Below are 26,976 nucleotides of genomic sequence, written 5' to 3'. Positions count from 1 at the left end.
TTTTCAGTCTAAAGGCGTCCCCAGAGCCCTGATAGTGAGGTTGGCCTGCGGTCCAACTCTGGGCTGGGTCATCTGCGTTCGCCTGGTCCTGCCAGAGACGACCGTATGCCGGAGGGAGGTGTCTGGCGCCTCGCAGCCCATGACATTTACTCTCCCCAAGCGTGATCAGTATGATTGATACAGCCATTAAGGTGATCGCTGTGATTTATCTCTCGATTAATGTGATCAGTGATTGATATGAGGGCTAATGTGATTTTAGTGAGTGATGCCATCATTAAAGGCAGAGACGGTGGGGTTGATCATGGGAGATGACCTTTGCTGTTCACAATATCTATTTAGACTGTGGCAAAGAGGCGCATGAGTAATGATACAGCCCCCTTCACAGATTCTCTCCTCCCTCCCTCCCTCTCCGCACTCCCATTCTGCGATCCCCCCCTTTCCTCATCCTCGCCACTCCTCGACAAGTTCCCTCTGCTCTGCGGACTGATCCTTCACCTCTCGTCGTTTTACCTTTTCTTTTTGCTGATCCACCCATTTTCCTCCTCTTGTCTTTTCTCCTCTAATCTTTCGTCTCCTCAATTTTTCTCTTTTCTTTTTCTCCTTTTCTCATTTTGGTCTTTCATTTTCTCTCCAATGGTCTTTTCTCTTCTCCTCTTTCCCCTCCCTTCCTCTCTCCTCTACTCTTTTCTTTCTCTGTCCTCCCCTCCTTTCACTTTCCCATTCTCATCTCCTCTCCTCCTTCCCTTTCTCTTCTCACCTGTTCTCTTTTCTTTTCCTCGCCGCCATCTCATCTTTTCTCTTCTCCTTCCCTCCTGTTGCCTTCCCTTTCTCCCCTCCTTCTTCTGTCCTCTTCTCCTCATTGCTCCACTCTCCTTTTCTCTTCTCCTCTTTCCTTTCTTCTTTTTCCTTTTCTCCTCTCCTCAATTTTACTCTGCATTTTCCTCATCGTTCCTCACCTTTTCTTCGTTCTTCCTCGCCTATTTTATTCTCCTCTCTTCCTTTTCTCCTTTCCTCTTCTCTTCTCTGCGCTACTTTCCATTCTTCTGCTATTTCTGTTTTCTCCTCTCCGTCACTTTCTCTCCAATTGTCTCCAATTCTCCTCTCCTCTTGTCTCCTCGTTCCTCTTCTCTTTTCCTCCCCTCCTTCCACTCTCTCTATCTGCTCTCTCCTTCCCTCTTTCTTTCTCCTCTTCATCTTTCTCTTTGCTCCTCAGCTTTGTCGCTTTGCCTTTCCCCTTTTCTCTTCTCTCTGCTCTCTTCTCTCCTCTTCTCCTTTCAATTCCCTCTTTCTATAATTGCTCCTTTCCTCTCCTCTTCTCCTTCCCTTTCTCCTCTCACCTGTCCTCTTTTCTTTTCTTTTTCTCTCCGCCATCTCATCTTTTCTCTTCTCCTTCCCTTTCTCCCCTCCTTCTTCTGTTCTCTTCTCCTCATTGCTCCTCTTCACTTTTCTCTTTGCGCTTCTCCTCCTTTTCTCCACTCTACTCTTCTTCTCTGCTCCTCTCCCCTCTCCTCTTTACTTTTCTCCTCTCCTTTTGCCTTTTCCCTTCTCTCACCTCAGCTCTTCTTTTCCTCTCCTCTCCTCTTTACTTTTCTCCTCTCCTTTTGCCTTTTCCCTTCTCTCTCCTCAGCTCTTCTTTTCCTCTCCTCTTTTCTCTTCTCCTCTCCTCTTGTCTCCTCGTTCCTCTTCTCTTTTCCTCCCCTCCTTCCACTCTCTCTATCTGCTCTCTCCTTCCCTCTTTTCTTTCTCCTCTTCACCTTTCTCTTCGCTCCTCTGCTTTGTCCCTTTGCCTTTCCCCTTTTCTCTTCTCTCCTCTTCTCTTTTCAATTCCCTTTCTTTCCTCTCCTCTTCTCCTTCCCTTCCTCCTCTCACCTGTCCTCTCATCTTTTCTCTTCCCTTCCCTTTTCCCTCGCCTTCTTCTCCTCCTTTTCTCCTCTCTGCTCTTCTTCTCTGCTCCTCTCCTCGTTTCCCTTCTCTCCCCTCTCCTCTTTACTCTTCTCCTCTCCTTTCACCTTTTCGCTTCTCTCGCCTCTCCACTTTTCTTTTCTCCTCTCTGCTCTTCTTCTCTTCTCCTCTCCTCTTCTTCCCCTTGCCTTTCCCCTTTCTCTTCTTTCTCCTCTCCTCTCTCCTCTCCACCCCTGCAGTGTGTGTGTTATTTCGGGCTGTTAGTTGTGTACAGGGCGCAGTAGGGAGGGCTTTACTATATCACGGCTGTGGACAGCTGTGTCAGGCGCTAGTGGAGCTGCTGGTAATTAAGGCGGCGGTGGGGGAAACTTTAGCCTAAACAAGTTGTTAATATCCAGCCCAGTGATGGAGTGATTAATCAGCTCCTGTGGCTGTGACAGGAGGGGTCAGGAAGGAGGGAGAGGGACAGAGAGCGAGCGAGCAAGGGAGGAAGGAAGGAGGACGGGAAAGAGAGCGAGAGACAGGGGAGGGGTGGAGGAGGAGGAGGAGGGATAGCCATCCATCAGTGACTCAGCTTTCTCCAAGCAGGAGAACAGCTTCCACAACACTACAGCAGTGACTCAGTCTCAGAGTGCATGAGTGTGTGCTGGGAGAGTGCTTGTGTACATAAGTGCATGAGTAGGCTTGTCAGTTTTGTGTGTGTGTGTATATATGTCTATCTATCTACCTATATATCATATATATCTCTCTGTCTGTCTGTCTGACTGCCTATCTATCCATCCCTCTGTCAGATCAAATAAAAGGCAGAGCAAGCAAAGCTGGATGGACCAGTCTGCTCAGTGTGCCTAAAAAGCGTAAGAAATAACACCCCTAAGATCATTCACTCGACTCTGCGCTCTCAGATATGAGGCTTTATCCTCTCAACCTGTGTGATTTGAGCCTCAGTTAGCTATCTATCGATCTATCTGTCTGTTTATCTATCTATCTATCTGTCTGTTTATCTATCTATCTATCTATCTATCTGTCTGTTTATCTATCTATCTATCTATCTATCAATCTATATCTAGCTGCCTGTCTGTCTGTTATCTATCTATCTGTCTGTCTGTTTATCTATCTATCTCTCTGTCTGTTTATCTATCGATCTATTTATCGATCTGTTTATCTATCTGTTTATCTATCTATCTATCTATCTATCTATCTATCTGTCTGTCTGTCTGTCTGTCTGTCTATCTATCTATCTATCTATCTGTCTGTTTATCTATCTATCGATCTATATCTAGCTGCCTGTCTGTCTGTTATCTATCTATCTATCTATCTATCTGTCTATCTGTCTGTCTGTCTGTCTGTCTGTCTATCTATCTCTTTAACTGAGATTCAGGGCCATGTTGCAGCACCATGTTGATTGCGTCACCCAATTCCTGCAGGTTTTTCATGCTGCGACTCTCTTCCCAAAACCATTCTCCAACATCCCAAAGGAATTCTACTCAGATCTGGAGACTGGGAAGGCCGCTGAAGAACACTGAACTCACTGTCATGTTCATGAAACCACACTGTTAAACCTATGAGATCATTAAAGAACTTTTGGAGGTTCTTTAGCTTCAGGAACCTCTTAAGATGGTATTGAAGGTCTTTGAGGAACCTCCAAGAAAAGGTTTTTAGAAGAAAAAGTTTCCTTGAAGGTTTTTCAAAGCACTTTAAGAGTTTCCAAACTGAAGAACCTCCAAATGTTCCTCAAGGATCTTTTACATTTAACAGTGTTGAGATGACTTTTGCTTTGTGATGGAAGTAGCTATTAGACAATGGATACATTAAGAGATGTACATGGTCAGCAACAAAACAGACTGTGGCATGCAGGTCGGTATTAACAGTGGCCCAAAGTGTAGCCTGGACTGTCAACGCAAGGCAGATTGGGTCCATGGATTCATGTTGGTGTCACTAAATTCTGACTCTACAATCCAAATGGAAATCCACATTCATCAGACCAGGCTAACACTGTGCAGTGTTGCTGAGCCTGTGCCTTTGCAGCCTCAGCTTTCTGTTCTTGACTGACACAAGTGGAACCCAACGTGGTCTTCTGCTGTTGTAGTCCATCCTCTTCAGGGTTGGATGCTGTTGTGCATTCTGAAATGCTTCTCTGCCCATTGCAAGTGTACAGAGTGGTTATCTGAGGTGCTGCAGCCTCTGACCATTCTTCATTAAGATCAACAAGACATTTCTGTCTGCAGAACAGTCGCTCACTGGATGCTTTTTCTTTATTTCCCCGTGCTGAGTAAACTCTAGAAGACTGTTGTGCTGAAAATCCCAGGATTATCCAGTGTGTTCTGGTATGTCGTCGGGATACAGCTGTAGAGCAGTGTTTGTTTGCAGCAGTGTGGAAGCCTGACCTTACTTACCCTGTTATCAGAGCTGGGGATCATAGTGTCCGTCATCCAGGAGCCAAACCTGGACCCCGAGGCGCGAATGGTGATGGGGTTACTGACGCCCGTCAGCTTCCCGCAGCCTAGAAAAGACAAGAACACACACATACAGACATGCTGTTACAGCGAGTGAGTAGAAGATTAAACAAGCAACTGTAGATTTTGTATCCAGAGTCAGCTACTGCTGTTGATGTATGCAAGCTTCTCTCTGTCTGAGTGAGGAAAATCCCATTTTCCCAGCTGCTCTATGCCCTCGTGGCGTTTACGGTGAAAACACACCAGCAAATTTGTGTATTTTGACACTGTGCTGGATTTTCTGAAAAGCTGGCTTCAGAACAATTAGGTGTTTTGGTGTCAGATGCTTGCATGGGCCTTTCTAGCTTATTTATGAAGACATTCTGTGAGCTCTGAAATCTAAACACATCATCCTAACCAAACACCTGACCAGCAAAGAGAGGTCATTCCGATTTGGAGTATTTCTATTGGTCCATCGTCTTTTAATTTATTCATAAAAAAATATTTCTGATCATTTTATAATAGCACACCACATATATTCACCATACTCATATAGACTAAAGTATTTGGACACCTGCTCATTCACTGTTACTCCGAAATCAAGGGTATTAAAAAAGAGTTGATCCTGCTTTTATTGGAGTAACTATCTCTACTGTCCAGGGAAGAAGACTGAGCATTGCTGTGAGGATCTGATTGAATTCAGCGACAAGAGCATTAGTAAGGCCTCAAGATGTTGGATGATCACCACCCCACCTCATCTCCAACTCCCTAACTCATCCCAAGTATCCATGCATCATTCCAGAGCTCAATGCTGAGGGGTTCATACCCCTTCTAGCCCACGCCTGGCATTAGGCAGGGTGCCAGTAGGTTAATGTAGAGTCCTATTCTATTGGGTCAGAACATCTCCAAAACATCAGACGGTCACACATCGGTCTTGTGGGGTTTTCTGGTATGCAGTGGTCAGTACCCACCAACAGGGGTCCAAGTAAGGCCCCTTGAATTTTCTATAGACTGGGATTTCTGCCACTGCTGGTAGACCCGTATGACCGCATGCTTCCATAAACCTGCAGATTCAGCTACTTCCTTCACACTATGGTCTTTGGCACCCCCAAATAAAAATCACCTTTTAGCCAATCATTTTATCATCTTCTTTACGACCCATTTTGAATGTCCAACCAGACATTCACTGCACTGCACCACCTCTTCTCAATCAATGTTTCCGGCTATCTGCAGGAGCCTGTAGTTACTACCACCTTAACCACGCAAGGTGGCCTTTTTTCTATCCAGGGAGCTTATTATCATTATATCAGTGGCATACAGTGGTCTAAAGATGACAATTACTTCTGGGACAATATACCGTCCAAAAACAGTTTCACTGAAGGTCAATCCCATTTTTCTTTCCCAGGCTGCTGCAGCAGCTTGTTGGTGTTCTGCTGTCGGACGCTGGTGTCTTTTCCAGCTTTTATTTATGAAGATGTTAAGAGGGTTATTAACCGAAATCTAAACATATCATCCAAACAAAACAACTGATAAGACGTACAAAGCTAGTAGCTGCTAATGAATGTGCGGCACAATTTGCATAATTCCGATTGTTGGGGTGTGATTTGCATAATTCTAATGGCAGACTAGCATCTTTCACTCCTAATTAGAGGACAAGCGCGACTTTGTTTTTGGACTTTAAATCCGATTCTGTTCCTTTAAGCTCTCCTGTACGCCTCGGTGGAGCCGTGCTGAAGCAGTGGGGGGCTGCAGTGCCAAAGGCAACACTTAAGGTGCGGTGTAAGTTTTCTGTCACATCATCAGTTTGGCCTCCCCTTGCAGGGACTTTTCAGCGGGATTCGCCAGTTTAGCGGCTCACATTACACGCACAGTTACCGGCTTATCAAGCATCTCCAAGGCCAATTAGCCCTCCGCATAATTACGAGAGCAGTATGTACATTATCTCGTTAGGACGCCGGTTTCTCATCGCCCGTGCTTTAAAGCGCTTACCTAATTGGAGAGTAATTGCACTTTTTTGTTTTATGCAGTCGGACACTGCTTCGATTAAGTATGGAAACACGTGTGGTAGGCTTTCTAACTGCTGGTAGAGTTAGAGCGTGTCAATTCAGCATCCTGGTAGAAGCTAAGAAGGGTGTTTGGCTGTTGCTGGTGGGGGGGTGATGAAAGTCCTGTGAATAACTGGGGGTGTGTTAGACATGCAGACATCATGCAGTGTTCGAAAAGATGCTGCAAGAAGCTGTATAGATTTTGGGGGGAAAACTGTGTGTTGGTGGGATTGGTGGGAATCAGTACACTGGAGGAAATGCTGTACTTTATTCTGTATTACTGTTATATACTGATATTATATAGAAATATATTTATTAGTGCTGTTGACATTAACGTGTTAACACACCCAATTAATCTAATCTAAACTAAACGTAACCTTTTTTAACGCAAATTAATCCTCTTCCCAAGTTTGGCCCCAACTTCCTCCCGTAGGTCTCTCTCTTTTTTATAGACTTATAGATTTATAGTGTGTAAAATCTATGGTCAACTTATCAACCTATAGTGCATACACCTAAACACGCAACAGCTTCTCTGGGTCCCGCAAAAATCACACACACACATACACATACAAGGCCACTCTTCCTCACCTAGCTTCTGCATGCAGGAATGCAGGCGTGTCTCCAGCAGCAGCACCCTCTGGCGAAGCTCTTCGTAGTCATAGGCTCCCATCTCCTCCTGAATGGCCATCAGCACCAGCGACAGGTTCCTCACCTCCTCCCTGAGCCGCAGGATCATCCGGGCGTCCGTCTTGTACTGCTCCAGCACCGGCAGCAGGGGGAGCAGCTGGGTCACCTTGTCCTTCAGGTCCTGAGCGGTGAAGAAAGGCAGAAGAGGGAGGAAGAGGGGAAATGAGTAAGGCCACGTCTCGCTTTATTACTGCCTCTTTTTTCAATTCGTTTGAATGGTTGGGTGGGGGGTGGGGGGAATCCCCTCTGTTACCAATCAGCTCGTAGGGGAAATCTATGCACCCTCCAGATTCATTTTCAATAAGGAAAAATAAAGGCTGCCTACGGATGATAAGTGGGTAAATTGTTTTGTGCTGGCGAATGTCACTGTTTTCCTATACGAGCGGAGAGAGAGCAGTGACACTTAAGCGGCAGAACTACCTCGGGCGTAGTGCCCGGATTTTATACCTTGATGTAACCAATGAGATACACTGCTGATTGTGATGTGGTTGAAGAAGCGTGGAGGATAAACAAGGGCTTCGCTCACAGTGCAGGGCTGATTACTGTGCTTCAGATCCCTGTCCAGACAAGCACATCACACCGTACCAATGATAGAGCATATATGGGTATAGTGGGTATATATACTCACTGAGCAAACTATTAGAAAGACTTGGACATCTACCCATTAATGCAATTATCTAATCAGCCAATGGTTGTTGCAGCAGTCCAATGCATAACATCCTGTAGATACGGGCCAGCAGCTTCTGGTAATGTTCACAACAATCGTTAGAACAGGACAACATGGGATTGCAGTCATTGCTGGTGTCAGGTAGGTTTGAATTTGAGGATTTCTAGAGCTCCTGATGTCTAGAGTTTACTCACAGAAATACAGAAAGACCACAGTCACTCAAAAAAACCCTCTGTACAGTTGTGCTGAGAAGAAAAGCAGGTCAGACCTTAACCTTGAGGCGGATGAGCTACAACAGCAGACTGGTGGAGGAGGTGGAATGGTGTTGGGACTGCCACAGCCTATGTGCATGGCCACAATTTACTCATCTTGTAATGACTGTTTCCAGCATGATGATGCACCACATATCACAGAGCAATGAGTCTCCAGATCTCAACCCAATAGAAAACCTCTGGGATGTGGTAGAGCATGAAAGTTCTTCTGAAAAATCGGCAAGAACTGTGAGACACAGCCAGAATCTTCAACGTATGATTTATGAAAATGTACGAGTGCCACAGCATGGCCACATAACTAGCCCATATGTTCAACCCTGGTGATAACCCTGCACAGCAGGAGGCGATGCTGAAGAGGCTTCCTGCTTCCCGCTGCTTCTTGGTGCTGCTGCCAACACTTATGAATTGTCTATTGGGTTTCTGCTCTCCACCACACTAGAGGGCTCAGGGACTCAGGCTTTGGCCTCTTGCGGTACTCGTTTGAGCCTGGTCCAGTACATTTTAGCACTTTTCTGCTTAAGGGCAGAGAACTGACTTCCCGCTGCGCCCCTGCACTGTCGTCAACGCTTCTGCGGTATCTGATGGGTTTTACTGCTCTTTATGGGCACTAGGCCTCTCGCTGCTCCTCGTAGCACTCGCTGGAGCCTGGCATAGTACATTTTTGCATTGCTAATGCTGAATAGATGTCATGACATGACACAGCATCAGTGCAACCTTGTGGGTGGCATAGCATTCGACACTTATCCTCATGAGGCAGCCTTACGTTTACTCCTGAATCCCTTGTCTGGAGAGATGCTACAATGTCAGGGAAGTGAAAATGTTCCCACAAGGCTATGAGGGAAGAATATCAAGGAATATCAAGGCTTATGGTTTATGTAGTTATAACTAGGCTGTACTTGAAGCATGACCTCCACACACACACACACACACACACACACACACACACACACACACAAACAAACTGGTTCACACGACCTCATTTATGATTAATGGGTTTCTATGAGGATTGTACAGATCTGATTTATCCCACTATCCGCTGCGACCCAGAGGAGGATGGATTTCCCTTCTGAGTCTTGGTTCCTCTCAGTGTTTTCAGAGATCTCCTTGCCAGTGTCTAGACCTAGATTTTTACAAAGCTGCTTTGGGAGAGGGTCTGTATTACAAAGCATGATATGACCTCCTCGGTCCCGAGACAGGACGTGGAATAGTATTTTTCCTATTGAAGCAGGATCATCTGCCCTTAATTATTACTACCAATACTGCAAGGTACAAAGCAAGAATTGCACATTTTCTGTGTTTTAACTTGTGTTTCTTTTATTTTATGACCTTATATATGCACTACTTGGACAAAGGTATTGGGACATCTGCTCATTCATCGTTTTTTCCCCCAAAATCAGCAGTATTTTATAAAGAGTTGACTTGTGTTGGAGTCTCATCTGTCCAGGGAAGAAGGCTTTCTAGTAGATTCTGGAGCACTGCTGTGAGGGTTTGATTGAGGACATTCAGCAACAAGAGCGTAAGTTAGGTCAGGATGTTGGATGATCAACACCCCACCTTATCTATCCCCAACTCCCCAACTCATCCCAAAAGTATTGAATGTAGCACCATCATCCATCGTTCCAGAGAACACAGTTCCTCCACTGCTCCACAGCTCAATGCTGGGGGCTTTATATCCCTCTAGCCCACGCCTGGCATTAGGCATGTATCATTGGATGTGTAGAAAATGGGTCGTAAAGCAAATGTTAATGATTGGCTAAAAGGGGTGATTGCATCCGGGCGTGCCATAGGCCATAGTGTGAAGGAAGCTGAATCTAAATCTGCAGATGTATGAAAGCGTACAGTCATACAGGTCTACCAGCAGGCGCAGAAATCCCAGTCTACAGGACGTTCTCGTGATCCATTCAGCCAATCATTAACATCGAACGAGACATTCACTGTACCACCTCTTCTTAATCTATGAATCCCACCGCACACCCCAAATCCAAGAGCTGCTAGCACTATGTTGATGAGGTCCTGGGTCCTTCACGTCTACAAACTAGTTATTATGTGGCCTACATCCTGAGGCTCTGAGGGCAAGGCTTGAGTCCGTTACCAGACAGGGTCACATGAAATGCTACAGGAAACATAATAGAGCAAATTTTATGCCACCAAACCTTTTTTCTAAATAATATAAAAGCAGATATTTTGGTCCCAAACTCCCCGTTGTTGAAATGCCATTGGCGATTCTGTGCAGTCAATGGCTTGCCTGTTTTTCTTGGTCGCAACAATAACCGTCTAAAAACATATTTGAGTTATTTATGTGGGATAATGGAGAAAAACTACTGTTTTGTTCAGTCACAGAGGCATTTCATTGACTTTTTAAATAAGCAAATAAATGAAACTCAGTGTCCTTGACTGGTCGGTAGGCAGCCATAACTGTGAAGTAACGTTTAAAATTGAGTGTGATGATGTACAACTTGCTGGTGAGTTCCAAAACCCAGATAAGGAACGTCCAGTATACACTGGGACACTGGGACTGAGGAGGATCATCTGTATTCTGTTACAGACGATTCGACCGCAGTCTTCGATTCAGACTCGGATTTAGGTCTTATTAGCAAAGAATTTGCCGTCAAGAATCTAAACCCAGTGATCAGATCTGTGACTTTCAGAAGGGGCCTTGGGAACAGATGGAGGAGTAGGTCGGATTAATAATTAAAAGTGAATGCAGATGCAAAAAAATAATCAGCATGTTATCCACGCAGCCCTCTGTGGGAGACTTCAGGTAGGTGGATGCAGTTCCTGCCATAATAAACACTTCATTGCTAGTCTAACGGCTTCTGAGGAGGACGGCTCAAACAGCTCTGCCGCCCCTGAACTCAATTTACGACCTCCTGAGCAAGACAGCCTCGTTGAAATATCTTCTGGTCTTTAAAAATTAAGCTTCATCAAAATCCGCTGCCAGATTTATTGATAGCGGTGCATGCAGAGCATCCTATCCTGGCAAACTGCTAAGGAATGGAACTGGATATGAAGACGTTCATCTGAATGAACTGATATCTGATATTATGCCCTAAATACTACTTTTTTTACCCAGTTGTTGACCAGTGGGAACTTTAACCCTTTAACCACAAGAACAGTCCCATCACAGGGATTTGCCGTGGCTGGTTCCTGGTTGGTACGAATCCACCCCAACAAACAGCATATCCCTAAAACCCTGCCAAACATGTCCACACCTGTAGTCTGTATAAATAGTACATTTGATGGTCATACTGGACACACACAAAATACACTCCTATGATGTCGATCCCTAGTTAGTCGCTTGTTCTACTTTGACAACCGTGCTTTGGGTCATTTTACCACCCCGTCACATAAACACAGTACACCATTTCTGCCCTTTCATTCAAACCTTTAAGAATTTAGATGATTTATTTTACCTTGTAATCAAACACGGCTGCACCAATGAGCCTGAAGTGATAAGCCAGCTTTTTACTGGAATCTTCCGCTCCACCTTAAATGGTGCAGAAGCTACAGGTGGCAGAATGCAACTATGGCACTGACTTTAGGAAGAATTCTTTGAGTTTAAGGCTTTTTCAGGTCCATACGCTTACTGGTATAACTGGAATGCATTCAGCTACTTTAAGTTGCACTCGCTGCTGACACAGATGTGCAAATGCACATGATGTGGGCTAGAAGCCCCCAACACTGAGCTGTGGAGCAGAGGAACTGTAAATCCAATCCGATTTGGGGGGTTGGAGATGAGGCAGAAAGCCTTCCTTGGACAGTAGAGATTGTTACTCCAACAAAAGCAGGATCAACTGTTTGATTTTGGAAGAAACCATGAATGAGCAGCTGTCCCAATACATTTGTCCATATAGTGTGTTATAATGTTGATTGCTTGAGGCGCATTACATTACTGACACCTCCAGCCATTAAAAGTCTTAAAAACTTATCTAATATCCAAGAGGATACTAGACTGTAGTCGCAAAGGGGGGCAAATCTTTACCAATGGCCCCCAAGGCATAGCAAAGCCACTGAACCTCCTTTGTTATAGGGCTGTAGCATTTGTCCACTTTTAAAGAACATGCTGAAAGATGACTCATCTGGCCGTATCACTATTCTCCTCCGTAGTCCGGTGCCTATGGTTTTAATACCACTGACCTCTCAAATGTGCTGTTTAATGAGGGGTTTCTGCACTGCACCCCTACTATTATACCCCTCTCTATGTAGTTACAGAAAGACTGTTCTTGCTGACACCATCTAATCACGCCCTGCACTGACCCTCTGTGAGGAACAGACGATCTTCTGCAGTTCTAAACATTCACTGATGTCTTTCCTACAGTACTAAATGCAGATTCACTTTATAGGAATAGTTCTGATCTGGTCAGTTGAACAGCATATAGGAAGTTCTGCCCATCCACGCCCCAAAAGAGGATTCACTTAGTAACTTAGGTCTTTTCCTCTTGATATCTTCACCCAAAATCGAGGTCTGCCCAGCCTGCTCGGCATATTAATACGTGGGTCATTTCAGCCTTTGAGGACAATTTCTTTCCCATTGACATTTTAGGGAATTAAATATAGATCATTTAGAAAGCCATAAAAGCTGCATATAGCACATTGCTGCATAATCAATATCTATATATTCTTTGTAAAAAAAACACTCAGTATTTGATGTTATTTTCTTTCTTAAAAAATATAAATTATTTTAAAAGTTTTAAATGCAGTAAAATGGCTTAATCAAGCATAAACAACTAACAGTTCCTTAAAATATACTAATAACTAAATAATAAAAAAATATTTTCATTATAACTATAAAATTGTTTTGATTATATTTTAATGTATAATTAAATATATAAATATAATGTAAAATACCATTTTAAACTTGTCCTCAACTTCCTGTCAACACTTTTTAAAGCATGTTTTTGTAGACTTGACACATGGGGACAAACAGAACTCAGCTCTGTTGCACTTAAATTATGCATAAAGGAATAAAATGTCCTTCATCACATTGCTAGCTATAGCAGATTAGCATACTAATCATCAGCCCTGTTATCGTCAACTCTGTCAGTGCTCTTTAGTACTACTACATTTTAGCAACTGCCGAGGCCCAAACAGCCTAAGCACATTCAAAGCAAATTAAGAAAATGAATTTACAAAAGCATTCTATTTATATAGTTTTTAGATATTTTTAGATTTCATTTCAGTATATATAGATACAGTAGTATGACCGAAAAGAAAAAAAAAAACAGTTCAAAAAGATAAAAAGTTTGAATGTTTGAGTTTAAAGTTTTTAGTTAAACATTTTGAATGTTTCAGTTTAAAGTTTTTAGTTAAACATTTTGAATGTTTCAGTTTAAATGTTTTTAGTTAAACATTTTAAATGTTTCAGTTTAAAATTTTCAGTTAAACATTTTGAATGTTTCAGTTTAAATGTTTTTAGTTAAACATTTTGAATGTTTGAGTTTAAAGTTTTCAGTTAAACATTTTGAATGTTTCAGTTTAAATGTTTTTGGTTAAAAATTTTGAATGTTTGAGTTTAAAGTTTTTTGTTAAACATTTTGAATGTTTCAGTTTAAAGTTTTTAGTTAAACATTTTGAATGTTTCAGTTTAAATGTTTTTAGTTAAACATTTTGAATGTTTGAGTTTAAAGTTTTTAGTTAAAAAGTTTAAATGATTTTAGATAATTTTAATGTTGTTCTTAGTTGAAAAGTTTGAATGTTTAAGTTGAAATGTTTTTGCTTGAGTTTAAGTGTCCTTAGCCTTTGGAATACATCCTTGTTTTAATGTGACATTTTAATTAAATACATACACAATGTAGTTTTTACAATTATAACTAATTTAATGTCTCCTATTCAGTGTAATAAATAAATGACGAAATATTAAACTTTTTAATAATTTTAAAAAGCAGAAATGTCCTCCAATGCTGAAACGACCCACTTCCTACAGAGCATGGCAGGATGTTAATTGCTTATATGTATCATGCAGTAGACTAGCCTGGAACATCTCTACTGTACTCATTTATTCAGGCTTAACCAACCATTTAAGCTCTCCCCCAGCAAGCCCGGTATTTATAGTTTCCATCCAACAGAAGATCAGCACCCAGACCTGTGTTCTTCTAACCAATACATCAATAGCTTTGCTGCCCAACAGCACTACAGTATACAACACACAGGCAAATCCACATTGGATCTGGATGTTACACAATGATAAGCTAATCAGGGTTGTTTGGTCAGGCCACAGCCACGGTGTACAGTCACAGTCATGGATTCAGAGCATGTTCGATCGGCCTGCTTCTTCTGTAAACCCTATCTGCTAATTGCTTCTCTCTGAGTCCCTCAGCTCCATATGTCATATGCAATGCCGCTCTGTATCGACTTGACGGTGAATAAGGAGCGTCAAAGACCCAGATCCAGACCTGAAAGAGTTATCCAATCACCGGGCAGCTGGAATTGGCCGCGTGAAGAGCGTCGCTCGGCCTGATGCTCTCTCATCAGCGATTCGCGTCACTTGATTGCGAGGCATTCACTTTCCAGACTTGTCCTCTTTCCCCGCTGAGCGTTCCACTTCACTCAAACCCACCCCTCCAACCCCTCCTCCTCCGGAGCCAGTCCCAGTATTGCCTGAGTGGTCTCCATCGCTGCATTCAAGCCTTTTTCTTTTTTTCCTGACTGAGGACTGCGCCTCTTGTTTGACCACTCATTGATCAGCTTGCATCTGCTAACTCGGCCGTGCTCCTCATCTAAAGTGGCGTCACAGGCTCGTCTGCACTTTCTCAGGCGCCGCATGACCGAGTGGCAGCAACAGCTCTTCCTGCTGCCACTTTTGGGCTGGGCTCTTGGGTGGTTGGCACTTCCAGGCGAAGAGAGGCACGTCATTCCTCTTGCCATGTACGAGCCAGGTGAGCCCAGGTGCTCCTCCAACGGCTGTTTCCTGCCCTTTGGATTTTCCATTCGGTTTGGATGGACGGCCTCCAGAGGAATCCTATCGGGATTTTAAGGGGCAGTGCAATATTTAGGGGTCCAAGCACCCCTGATGGTGTCTGCATAGGCCATGGTTTGGCTCTGGTTACTCCACCTGGAAGATGTTTCAAATATACAGGTCGTCCAACTAATTGGCCAGATGTGCATTTGTAATATACTGATGCAAGAATCCGAGCCACATTGACCAGGGCCAGATCGTGATGCCATGCCGACTGGGTCAGAACATCTTTAAAACATGAGGCAGGTCTTGTGGGGTGTTGTGGGGTATGCAGAGGTCAGTGCCTACCAAAATGATTCATGAGAAGACAACTGCTGAACCGGAGACAAGGTCATGGGCTCACTAATGCTCACTGATATGATCCATGGAGGTCCTACCTCACAACATACAGGACAACTTAAAGCATCAACTGTTAATGCCTTGGTGTCAGATACCACAGGACACCTTCAGAGGTCTTGTGGAGACCATGCCTGGTCAAATAGTCAGATCTGTTGTGACAGCACAAGGGGGACCTACTCAATGTTAGGCAGGTGAATGCTAATCTTATGGCTGATCCTTGCACATGGAGAGCAGGGCATATCAATCTGTTTTACTCCAAAAAGCATGGAAAATGTGGCTTTCTGTAATAAGGGCCCTTTCGAGTAATATGCTTCCTCAACCGCCACTCTCATTGTGAAAATTATATTACTTTGCAGCAGCACAAATACAGGGCCTTCCCCAGAGACCCCCCCCCCCCCGACATCACAAAGTTACTGTGGAGAGAACGAGAGCGGAGCTTGAAAAACTCTGGAATATCTGGAAGTAGCTTAATAAGGAGTCTGAGACTGCAGTATCCAATATACCCGTTTTAGCTCAAAGGCAAGGCGGGGAGCGCCACGACTGTTAATATAGCTTCAGTTAGTAGAGACATAAGTGCTGACATTAATGCTACGTTACAGTCATCTGTCTTGTGTCATAGCTTATTAAAATGAAGTGGAATCATTGAGACATACACAAGACATCACTTTGCTTCACATCGTGATTAATAACACAGGTTTATGAAAATGCGAAGGCTAGAAATCACCTGGCATACGTTACAGATTCTGTAGAGCAGATGACAAATCGATGCCAGCATTACCAGAGGGGCTTCCTACACCAGGTGGGGGGATTCCTACACCAGATTGGGATGGCTTTTGACCCCTGGTTGGAGATTTGGGGTGCTTCCTACCCCAGGTTGGGGGCTTCTTAACCTATGTGGGGGTTGGGGTGGCTTCTTATCCCTGGTTGGGAGTTGGGGGGGGTTCTTAACCTAGGTGAGGGTTGTGATGGCTTTTTACATCAGGTAGGGGATTAGTGGGGGAGCTGCTTACCTCCAGTGGGGGCTTTTTAACCTAGTTAGGGGTGGGGAGAGCTTCTTACACCATGTGGGGGGTTGGTGGGGGAGCTGCTTACCCCATTTGGAGGTGTGTTTCTTACTTCAGGTGGGGGGCTTTTGGTTCTCTCTCCAGGTAGGGGGGGCTTCTTACACCAGGTAGGGATTTTAGTGGAAGCCTCTTAAGCCAGAATTGGGGTTGGGGGGGCTTCTTACTCCATGTGGGGGTGGGGTGTGTGTCTCTTTATAATAGTGGGCCAAGATGCTCCTTTTTTAACATTTTAATTTTGTGCTGTTTAAGCAACATTGAGTGTTCCACAGTTTATTTCCCCTGTGTGTTGGAGTATGGATCACCCTCATACTGTTTATGCAGATACAGTTTACAGGACATTGTCCTTCAGGGGTGAATTTTCCCCTCCATTCCCCACTTTAATCGCTGTTACCCTCAGGACTGGCCCATACAGTCAAGCTCAGAAAAGAAGAGTCTTCCAAGAAACATCTAAAAGAGTCAGAAGCATTCTGGAAACAAGAGGGCGAAAGGCTGCAGATCGTCATGAGAAGAACACCTTTCCAACTGTTAAGCGTGGGGGTGGATTGACGGTGCTTTGGGGCTGTGTTGCAGCCAGTGGCACAAAACAGGTTGAATAAAATATCAGCAAATACTGGAAGCAATAATAAAATCTGTTTCTATAGGGAGCATTTTCCCCCATTTTACTGAGTCAGGTGCCACGTGACCGAGTGCCAGAAACAGCTCTTCCTGCTGCCACTTTTGGGCTGGGCTCCCAGGTGGTTGTGATGCCTAGGATGGTCATCCTCAAAACATGGGGTGGGGTGTTGGTCTTGTAGTCTTTTGAAGTTTTTTCAAGGCGTTTTCCAAAAAACAGACATTTTACTGGTAGAGTACAAGGGGTGAACCCCTCCCTCCATTTCCCACTTTAATCTTTTTTACTCTGAGGACTGGCTCTTACATTCAAGGTCAGAAGAGAACAGACGAGAGAGCAAACACCACAAAAAGGCATAAAAACAAGCAGAGAAAGAAGATTGAAGGAGAGGAAGGAAGAGATGTACACACTTATCAAGAAAGATGATGGCAGTGGGAGAGGGAGAGAGCGGAGAGAAGTGAGTGCACACTTCAACTATCGCTTTCACTTACAGCTGCAGCAGCATTTGGCCACCCCTGGTGAAAGTACATGTTCAGTTGAGTGAAGTTAAGCGAACACAAGCTCTGCAGAAACTCATTTTAGGAAAAGTGTAAAAACACAATGACTGAATGTGAAAATGACTGGTGCTGGTGCCACATTGTATGCATTTCCTAATATTTTCAAACAAATATCCAGTAATACAGCTCCGAAAAATGAAGAGACCACCCTACATGATCAGTTTCTCTGGTTTTCCTCTAAATTCCAAATAAAATTTTGCTATTTACAGCATTTCTTTGCAGATATGACAACTTCTCAAAAACAACTGATTATATATAATACAGAGATTATTATAATAATAATTATAATGCAAAGAAATTATTATTCAAATTTAATCACGGTACTAATATCTGAACTTTGAGAGCATTCAGAAATCACTATGGTGAAATAACCTCGACGGCCAATAACAGCTTTCCTGTCTCGGCAGGCTTTCCACTAGTCTTTCACATTGCTGTTAGTCGAGTTTACGCCATTCATAGTCTGCAAATTCAGGCAGCTCAGCTTTGTTTGATGAAATGCCTGGAATACAATGGCTGCCAAACATGTAGAGATGCAAATTTATGAAAAACGTAAGTGGACTCAATGTTTTCCAGAGCTGTATTACTGTATTAAAATGTGGGTAACAATATTTTTTCATTTTTGTAAAAGTTTGATGTAAACATTGTTGAAGTTCCAAAACATGCTCTGTCCTCCCCGGTCCATATGATCCATCTGTGGGAGCTGCGTCCACTGCAGCAGTTTAGCCTCGCCCATTCACACTGAAGTTATAAGGCACCAGCCTGGGCTGTGCCAGCCTGGACTGTTTTTTGATTGAGGCACAATACAAGACAGCCCAGCAGAACAGAGGGATAAAGAGAGGCTGGAATGAAATGGTTACGTAAAAATGAATTATGATTTTTTTAGTACATACACCACATGAGTCATAAGTGGAGCTCCAAGGCAAAAAAAAGGAGGATAAAGGCCCTGAACAATACATGTAACTTCTTGAGAGGTGCCCACCCTTAATCTTGTGTAAGATTTTATTTGAGCTATAAGGACAAAAGTAGTTGGACGACAACGTTTGTATTTTTACTGATACTGATATACTGTGACCTCTCATTTCCATAAGGCAACTTCTCAGGAGAAGAGAAGAACTTTCTTAACTTTTATTGGAAGTCAATGTGAAACAATTTTATTCCATGCCATTTTTAAATAATTGATTTCTAATTTATACCCCATTTTCCACCCAATCTGGAAGGCCAATTACACAATCCCCATGCCTGTGAACTCCTCCTATCACTAGGAACTGGGGAGCCTCGCTTTTCTCAGAACTGCCTAGCTTTTGTCTTCTTCGCCAGCCAGTTCTGAGGAAAGCGAGGCTCCCCAGTTCTGATAAAACAGCTGCCTGTGCTGATTAACATCACACTAGGAGTGATGTGAGGAGGACGTGCCATCAACCCACCCCTGAGAAAGCAAGACCGATTCTGCTCACTCTGACTCTGGCTGCTGATGACAGCCGGGATTCAAACCAGCGATCCTCAGATTGTAGTGGCAGCACCTTAAGTCCGCTGGATGGTTTGATGGTGTAACGTAACAGCGGCAATTAGTGTTCTCCTCCACGCTGATTGCTTTCACAGAAATCCCAAAGACCCAAAAGCAGTGGGACTACGTGCAACTCTGAGGAAGCATGTGCCGGTAGCATTGTGTGATGGTGAAGACTCAGCGGCTGGGAATTAGTGGCTCCTCACTCCCTGTCCCTGTAGTTATGTCACTTGAAGGTCTTGCTTTGAATGGCTCTGGGTGAATGTGTTCATTTCTGGTCTGAAAAGGCGGTTTTAGCTCCTGATAATAAACAAAATAAACCTTCCAGAGGAGATGGATGCCTTGAGCCCACCCTTACAGAAGATGTGTGGGGTAAGTCCCTGATGCCGTCAGATCCTAGCAAACGGCCCTGGGGAACAATATTTCGCTCCTCACTCAATACCTGTGCTGAGAGGAATAACGATAAAGCTTCGATAAACTGCGAAAGCTTCGGAACCATATCGACGAAGTGCCGACCGCAAGGAGGCAACAGCCGCTTCCACCTTGTTAAGGTTTATCATAAATCTGGTGATGGAGCGCCTCTCAGGCCGCCGGCGCCACGTCATAAATCTCATTTTCCTCAGTTTCGCGCCACGAAAATTCTCTCTCGTTAATCTCCCGGCCTGCCACGGGCGACTTTGAGCCGGGCACATTCGTCAGCGGCTCGGGCTAAAATAAAGCCCTGGCTTCTGCACCAGGACCCTTTGAAACAAGGGGAGGGGGGCGCTCCCACCGGATCTCACCGGGCTTCCGCTGCGGCGCGGAAAAGGCTCTAATTCTTTGAACATTTATTGATAGATGAATGGTAATTCCAGAACTGTGCACCGGATAATTCCCTTTGTGATGATTGAGTCGGAAGAGAGACAGAAAGGAAGAAAGAGCGGTGGTCGAGCCTCATAGACAGAGCAGGAATGGACCCTGGAGGCACACACAGGCTGTCCCAGCCGCTCCCCTCTCATTAGAGTAGGAGGATTCGGTCGGAATATTAAAGAACATTTTTCTCATGAGCTCCGGTGTCTCTCTATTGGCGGGAGCGCTGGGGCTAATCTCGGCTCCTGGAGGACGACTAAGATGAGCGGGTCAACAAACGCTTCGTGCTCTTAAGAAGATGAAAAGGCACACTAATCGCAGGCCCTGAATCTTCTTAGTCTCTGAGAGATAAGCAGGGCATAACGGTTAATATCTGTGGCTCTTAGCTGAGAAAAGGATGAAAAGCAGAAAGGCTTTTAAGCACACAAACATAAAAACACACACACATACATTTGTACACACACATATGCGGCGAACTGCAGGCTCATTAGGGAAAGAAACGGAATTCACGCTCCGGGTTCTCAGTATTAATAATTTAAGTGCATCTGAATTTCCTCTAAGGACATTCGCTACAAGGCTCGATTAAGCACAGGAATCTGACATCAGGCTCTTTGTGTTTGCGCCTCGGTGCCATTTCAGAGGTGTGTTCCCAGCAGTGTGTTCAGCGTATGCTACGTTGAGTGTGTTTACACAGTGAGGACCTGCTGCTCGCACAGTTTAGCGTGTTCCCGGCCCGACACGTCTGATTCTCCTGATTGGCTAGTCAACAAGCCATGCGTCTGCTAAAAGGAACAGTTCGAAAAAATCTTGTTTGCATATTTTCAATCCTTACTCCAAATATAGTCAACCAGGCAAGACATGTTTGGTGTCTTAAGTTTGTTAGCACTAGAGCTACAAGGCTAATGTAGCTAACAAATACGGGAAGATAATACCTCACCGATAAAAACCGTCTAGGACTAAACCATCTGGTCAAAGTGGCTTCTTCCAGTTTAGCACTAGAGCTATGAGACCAAAGTAGACACCAATGCTTTTATTCAATGCAAGGGTGCCTCTGCATTGGCTAAAAGCAAATGCTAGCACTGATGCCGCCATCTATAACGAGGACACCTCTGGAGCTGCTAAAGGCTAACACTAGGCCGACCGATGCAGTTTTCCTGCAAAAACACACCTTGAAAAGACTAAAAGCTTACACTATGCCGACTGGCTAGAATCACTTCAGCTAGCTAATCGCACACTTTGCCAACTGAACACTGAGAGGACCCAGAGAGGACAGTGACATTGTCTGGAAATAACACTCGGATAACCGTGAGGAGCATTTTCAGAAGCATGGACAAAGCAGGGTCCCGCTGCTAAAACCATGTGGGAAATACACTTCCCACTACGTCTTTCACTGGTAAAATCCTTCCAGCATGCCTTTTCAGGATTACCCTGGAATTACCCTGGAAAACAACATGCTCATATTTTACAGTAGTGTATTTTACTGTTTACATATCAACAATGAAGTGATTTTACTGCAGAATTCTAAAGCAACTAGCCCCAAATAGACACCAGTCAATATATTAGGCATGTCTATAAATACTATAGACTATATGTCTATAAGACAATGCAAAAGTACCTTAACATAACCAAACAAACAATCTATCCCTCTAAAGGGAAATTCCACCAATGTCTTCCGAACATCTGCTTCAGTAAAGTTAGGCAAGATATTTGCATAATTTTGCATAATTTAGATTTTTTGTATATTTTCTGTATTTTGTATGTTCCAATAATCAGGGATGTTTCATAAAGAAGAGCTCAAACTGGTGCAGGGCAGGTACCTGAAAGCTCTTGGGGTTGAGGCTGCGAGGGTTCTCAGAGGCAGTCTTCAGTTTGCTGTCCACCGTTTTCATCAGATTCTCCGTGTCCCTGACATACTGCAGGTCCCGGTACGTCCTCAGGTCCAGCACCTCCATAGACTGAGTGATGTTCTGGACCTGTCAATCACACACACACACACATACACACACAGGGGCAGATGGACTGTCAGTAGGAGTGTGTTTAGAGGCCGAGGGCACAACAAGTTAAGCTTTCAATCTGCTGCGCTTCACCGGAGCACCCTGACACACGAGTACTCTGCCAACCCACTGAGCTTCACACCCTCCTATTTTGCTCACCCACCTCTATCCTCGGGCTTCTGCGTGACCAGCCTCCTGTTCCTTACACGCCCATCTCTTCTAACCTGCTCCCACACACTCCTACACACCTACTGCTATCACTCTCACACACATTAGAGCTTGAAATATGTATCCAAACCTGTTGGGATCCAACTATTTATCTTCGGGTTTGGGCATCATTTCTCTAATATTTCTTTCCCTTGAGTTCAGTTTTCACATTCTCATAATGTGTATGCTACCTTTAACACACTGTGGCCTACATTTACCCCCTGCTGTAGGTTTTATTACACTATATTCTTTAATCTGGCACAGTGGAGTCACTTGGTTTATGCTGTCTCCATTCAGGACATCTCAAACTGAACTTTGTCGGGCTATAGTTGGAATCAGACATTTATGTTCAAACAGACTTTTGATGGTCTACAATCAGGATCAGACAGACTTTTGTCAGTCTACAGTCTGGATCAGGCAGACTTTTGTCAGTCTACAGTCAGGATCAGACATAATTGTGTTAGTCTACAGTCAACTGCAGGCAGACTTTTAGCAGTCTACAGCTGGGATCAAACAATTGTGTCATTCTACAGTCAGCTTCAGACAGTCTTGTTGGTCTATGTTGTCTTCAAACAGACTGGATTTTGTCACTCTACAGTCGGGTTCAGACTGAACTTTGTTGGGCAAAAGTCGGAATTAGACCATTTTATCGCTCTACAGTCAGAATCAGACCATTTTGACAGTCTACAGACAACTTCAGTCAGAATTTTGTCAGTCTACAGACAGGATCAAACAATTGTGTCAGTCTACTGTCTGCCTTAGACAATCTTGTTGGTCTATGTCTGTCTGTTCTGTCTTCAGACAGAATTCTGTTAGCCTACAGTTGAGTTCAGACTAGATTTTGTTGCTCTACAGTCAGATTCACCACAGAGTTTTGTCAGTCTGCAGTCAGGATCAGACAATTTTGTTGGTCTACAGTCGGAATCAGACAGAATTTTGTCAGTCTACAGTCAGAATGAGACAATTCTGTCAGTCTACAGGCAGCTCAGACATTATTTTGTCAGGGCATGGTCAGCTTCAGACAATTTGTTTTGGTCTACAGTCTGCTTCTGGCAGACTTTTTTGGATCAGACCATTTTTTGACCTATAGTCAGCTTCAGACATTATTTTCTCATTCTAAAGTTGGGCTCAGACTTTTATTGACATACATTCCTGTAGTTGGGATACAGTCAGGTTCAGACAATGTTGTTGAACTGCATTCAGATTCAAACAGTTTTGTCGGTCTACAGTCAGTTTCTAATTAATTTTGTCTGTCTTCAGTTAGGTTTAAACAGAATTTTGCCAGTCTACACTCAGTTTCAGACATAATTCTGTTGGTATACAGTCTAGCTCAAACAAGTTTGTCGGTCTACATTCGGGTTCAGACATTTATAGACAGCTTTAGACAGGTGTCAGTCTATAGTTTCAGACTGAATTTTGTCAGTCTACATTTGATTTCAGACAGAATTCTGTTGGGCTGTGTGTTCAAGGAGAATTTTGATTTAAACTGTGGGTTGGCTCAGTCTACAGTAACATTTAAATTTCAGGCCCAGTTACCGTTATTAATCCCAAGACTCACAGTACTACAGTAATATGTTCTTTAGGAACTATTAAATCTATGTACAAGTTATGCACTTCATGAAAGTTTAAGAGGTTAAATTTAAAGCTCTAGCGCACACATGCTCTCTCCTTGCTCTACATGGCCCGACAACCCACACGCTGAGCATCGTATGTTGTTTCTGCACTCATTTCCATTTTCTCAGGCTGATGAACGCAAGGTGTATTGTCTAATGAGCTGATTTGCATAGCTGTCAGTGCTGGCGGTTACGGTCAGTGCCAAGGATTGTGGGAGCTTGGGAATGGGGCGATCTTGAAGGGGGTTAGTGAGGATCAACAAGTCCTCCATGCGTTCAGCCACTGGAGCACCTCCTCTCGGGTTTGTGCCGACGGTAAGCTCAGGAGGATCAGTCTAACACACACACACACACACACACACACACACACACACACATACATACACACAGCACAGAGGGCTATTTTTAAAGGAGTCAGGCCAGTAGAAGCTGTTATATTCTGAACACATCCTCCACATCTTGTGCTGAGGGGGGACTGACCTCAGGTGTCCTCATTAGTCTGTGTTTTATTAGACAGGAGTGTTAGAGCCTCACAGCTGCTGCCAAAGCCACACACACACACACACACACACACACACACACATACACATTCACACACCTTCTAACACATAGCCTTTATCTTCATTCTGTGTGGATGTCTATGGGAGGCTGGTGATGTGGGTGTACTAGGCAGATTTTAAGAGGCAGACAGAAACCAATAGTGCATAAGGTGAATAGCCATCAGTCTGAAAGAGAGTTAGTATCAGGTGTCTCATTGATTTGCAGAGGTTTCATCACTCATTCAGCATCTCAATTGGTCTGCCTGGGTGGCAGAATTCACAGCTTAACAATGACTGGGAATGTTAAACCTTCCTTTCGCTGAACGTTTCCTCCTGATTATTTAAACCCAGGGAAACTGCACATATTAAACCTTGCATATTAAAATCATGTTATATATATTTATCTGCAACCAGATTGTTTTATATCACAGTCAGTTTCAGACAATTTTGTTGGTCTACTGTTGGTTTCAGACAGACCTGTGATGATCTACAGTTGGTCTTAGTTATAATTGTGTAGGCCTACTGTAGGTTTCAAACATTCTTTGGATCTACAGCAGGTTTCAGATAGACTTTTGACAATCTACAGCCGGTTTCAGGTCTACGGTTGGTTTCAGACAATTTTGTAGGTCTACAGCAGGTTTTAGACAGAATTTTGTTGGTCTGCAGTTGGTTGCAGAGAGACTTGGCAGTCTATATTCAGTTTCAGACAGAGTTTTAGTGGTCTATAGTCAGGTTTAGACACTTTTATTGGTCTACAGCTGGTTTAAGACAGACTTGGCAGTCTATAGTCAGTTTCAGACAATGTTGTAGGGCTACAGTCAATTTCAAATAATTCTGTTGGTCTTCAGTTGGTTTCAGTCAGGCATTTGACGTTCTACAGTTGGGTTCAAAATAAATTTTGTCAGTTGACAGTCAGTTTCAGACAATTTTGTTGGTCTATATTCGATATCAGACAGACTTCTAGTGGTCTACAGTCAGGTCCGGACAATTTTGTTGGTCTACAGTTGGTTTCAGACAGAATTTTGTCAGTCTATAATCGGTTTCAGACAGAATTTTGTCAGTCTATAGTCAGGTCCAGATAATTTTGTTGGTCTATAGTCAGTTTTTACCTAACATATATCTAACTTTTTTTATTATTATTATTATTTAGTTTCCTACTGATTGGTTGAACCCGGTAAAATTGTACAAGACTTCCACATTAGAATCATTTTATACCTGCAATCAGATCTGATTTACCAATTTTCCAATAACACAAACAGTTCATGTCTTTTATTGAGAACCGTTGGTAAACAGGCAAAGTGCAGGCTAGAAAATGTAAGTGATCCTCTATGTTCATGAATTCCAAGGCAAAAGTTGTTTCTGTTAAGTTGATGAGATTGGATGTGTGGGTTTCACAGGTGTTTTCCACATTAAATAAAGCACATAAAGCCTGGTTACTGACACCATATTGGCTAGTGATACAACTATATAGCAGCTCGATCTCTCTTCTTTTTCAAAGCGCCACTTCTAAGCCGACACAATTATGCATATAACACAGGGAAAATGAAACCTTATGTATTCATTTGATGTCTCTCACTCTCAGGAGAGTAACACCTCAAACTCTTCAAAATCTTCAGCATTTTCTCTTTTGTCTTGAGTTCACAGCTCAGCTACTTCACTGCTCCTCACTGGTGTGCAATCAGTAGGCAGTTCCCTCTGCACAGTTTGCGTGATTAGCTATAGCGCTTATTTCAGACACACTGTGAGCGGATGCTGCGGCCGCATCGTGGCCCGTTTGTGATGCGCCTGCACTTGCATGCCCTTGACTGTCTGGGTCTGTCCGGGTTTTCTCTTTCGACTTTCTCCCTAAGTAGTTAGTAGCTCAGCTGGTGTGCACTGTGGTGAGGCTCTGGAGCTTTCAGATGCAATAAAGAGCATAGTGCATTTGTGGCAGACTGATGTCGAATAACTGCCGTTTGGAGAGGAAGCTGGAAACCACATGTCCATCCTGCATGGATGTTCAGGGGAAGCGGGATAAAGAGGAAGATGAGAAGGAGATGTTGAGATAAGATTGGAGGAGAAATGAAGCTGGAAATAGCTCCAGATGAAAAGGTGCACGAATGGAAGGAAAGGGAAGTGGGAAAGGAGAGTTGGGTCAGAGATGGGGTAAAAGGTCTAAGGAGAAGAAAACTGATGGATAGATGGAGAAGAAAACTGATGGATAGACGGAGAAGAAGGTAAAGGGTTGATCTTCCTAGGCTTCTCTGTGGAACCTCTTCATCCACATTTGTCTCTGTAAGTAAAGGAGGAGATCTGACTTTAAGGAGAATCAGATTTTTTTTTGTCGGTTCGTGTTCTTGGTTATGGATTTAGAACAAAAATCGAAGGTAAATGTAATTCATTATGGAACGATGTAATTATATACCCGATTGCATTGGAATTCTTAAGCAAAGTAAACCGAATATGCAGAAAAAATGACAATAACACCAGACCTCAATGGGTTAACTCACGCCAGTGCGCTGCATTTAACAGCATCGATTGAACTGCAGTTCAGCATCCACCTCTTCACCCGTTCTACAGCACAGCTGTTCTTTCATTCCCTTTATCCCTCAGCGTTTATTCCCTCTTTCTGGCTCATCCTCTATCCTTCACTCTTTAAATTGAAGGTACCAAGAAGAGTTGTTTGGAACACTGCCACAGAAGAGCCCCCTTTAGCTCCCTAAAGAACCTTTCAAAAGGCACACTTCAGCATTTTACAGCCTGA

General features: G+C 43.6%; 1 protein-coding gene across 2 annotated transcripts in view; it reads right to left on the bottom strand.

Moving 5' to 3' along the window:
- Nucleotides 1-26,976, bottom strand: part of olfm2a (olfactomedin 2a) — a 144,207-nt gene that overhangs the window by 4,998 nt on the left and 112,233 nt on the right. For both annotated transcript variants that reach the window (XM_072675292.1, XM_072675291.1), the window contains exons 3-5: nucleotides 21,698-21,853; nucleotides 6,968-7,187; nucleotides 4,296-4,402 (exon numbers count right to left, since the gene is read on the bottom strand). In XM_072675292.1, the coding sequence (XP_072531393.1) occupies nucleotides 4,296-4,402; nucleotides 6,968-7,187; nucleotides 21,698-21,853 (483 nt within the window). The remainder of the gene's footprint in view (nucleotides 1-4,295; nucleotides 4,403-6,967; nucleotides 7,188-21,697; nucleotides 21,854-26,976) is intronic.

This window comes from Salminus brasiliensis, chromosome 3 (genome assembly GCF_030463535.1).
Source record: "Salminus brasiliensis chromosome 3, fSalBra1.hap2, whole genome shotgun sequence".
NCBI classification, from domain to species: domain Eukaryota; kingdom Metazoa; phylum Chordata; class Actinopteri; order Characiformes; family Bryconidae; genus Salminus; species Salminus brasiliensis.
This window is presented reverse-complemented; position numbering and strand designations above follow the sequence as displayed.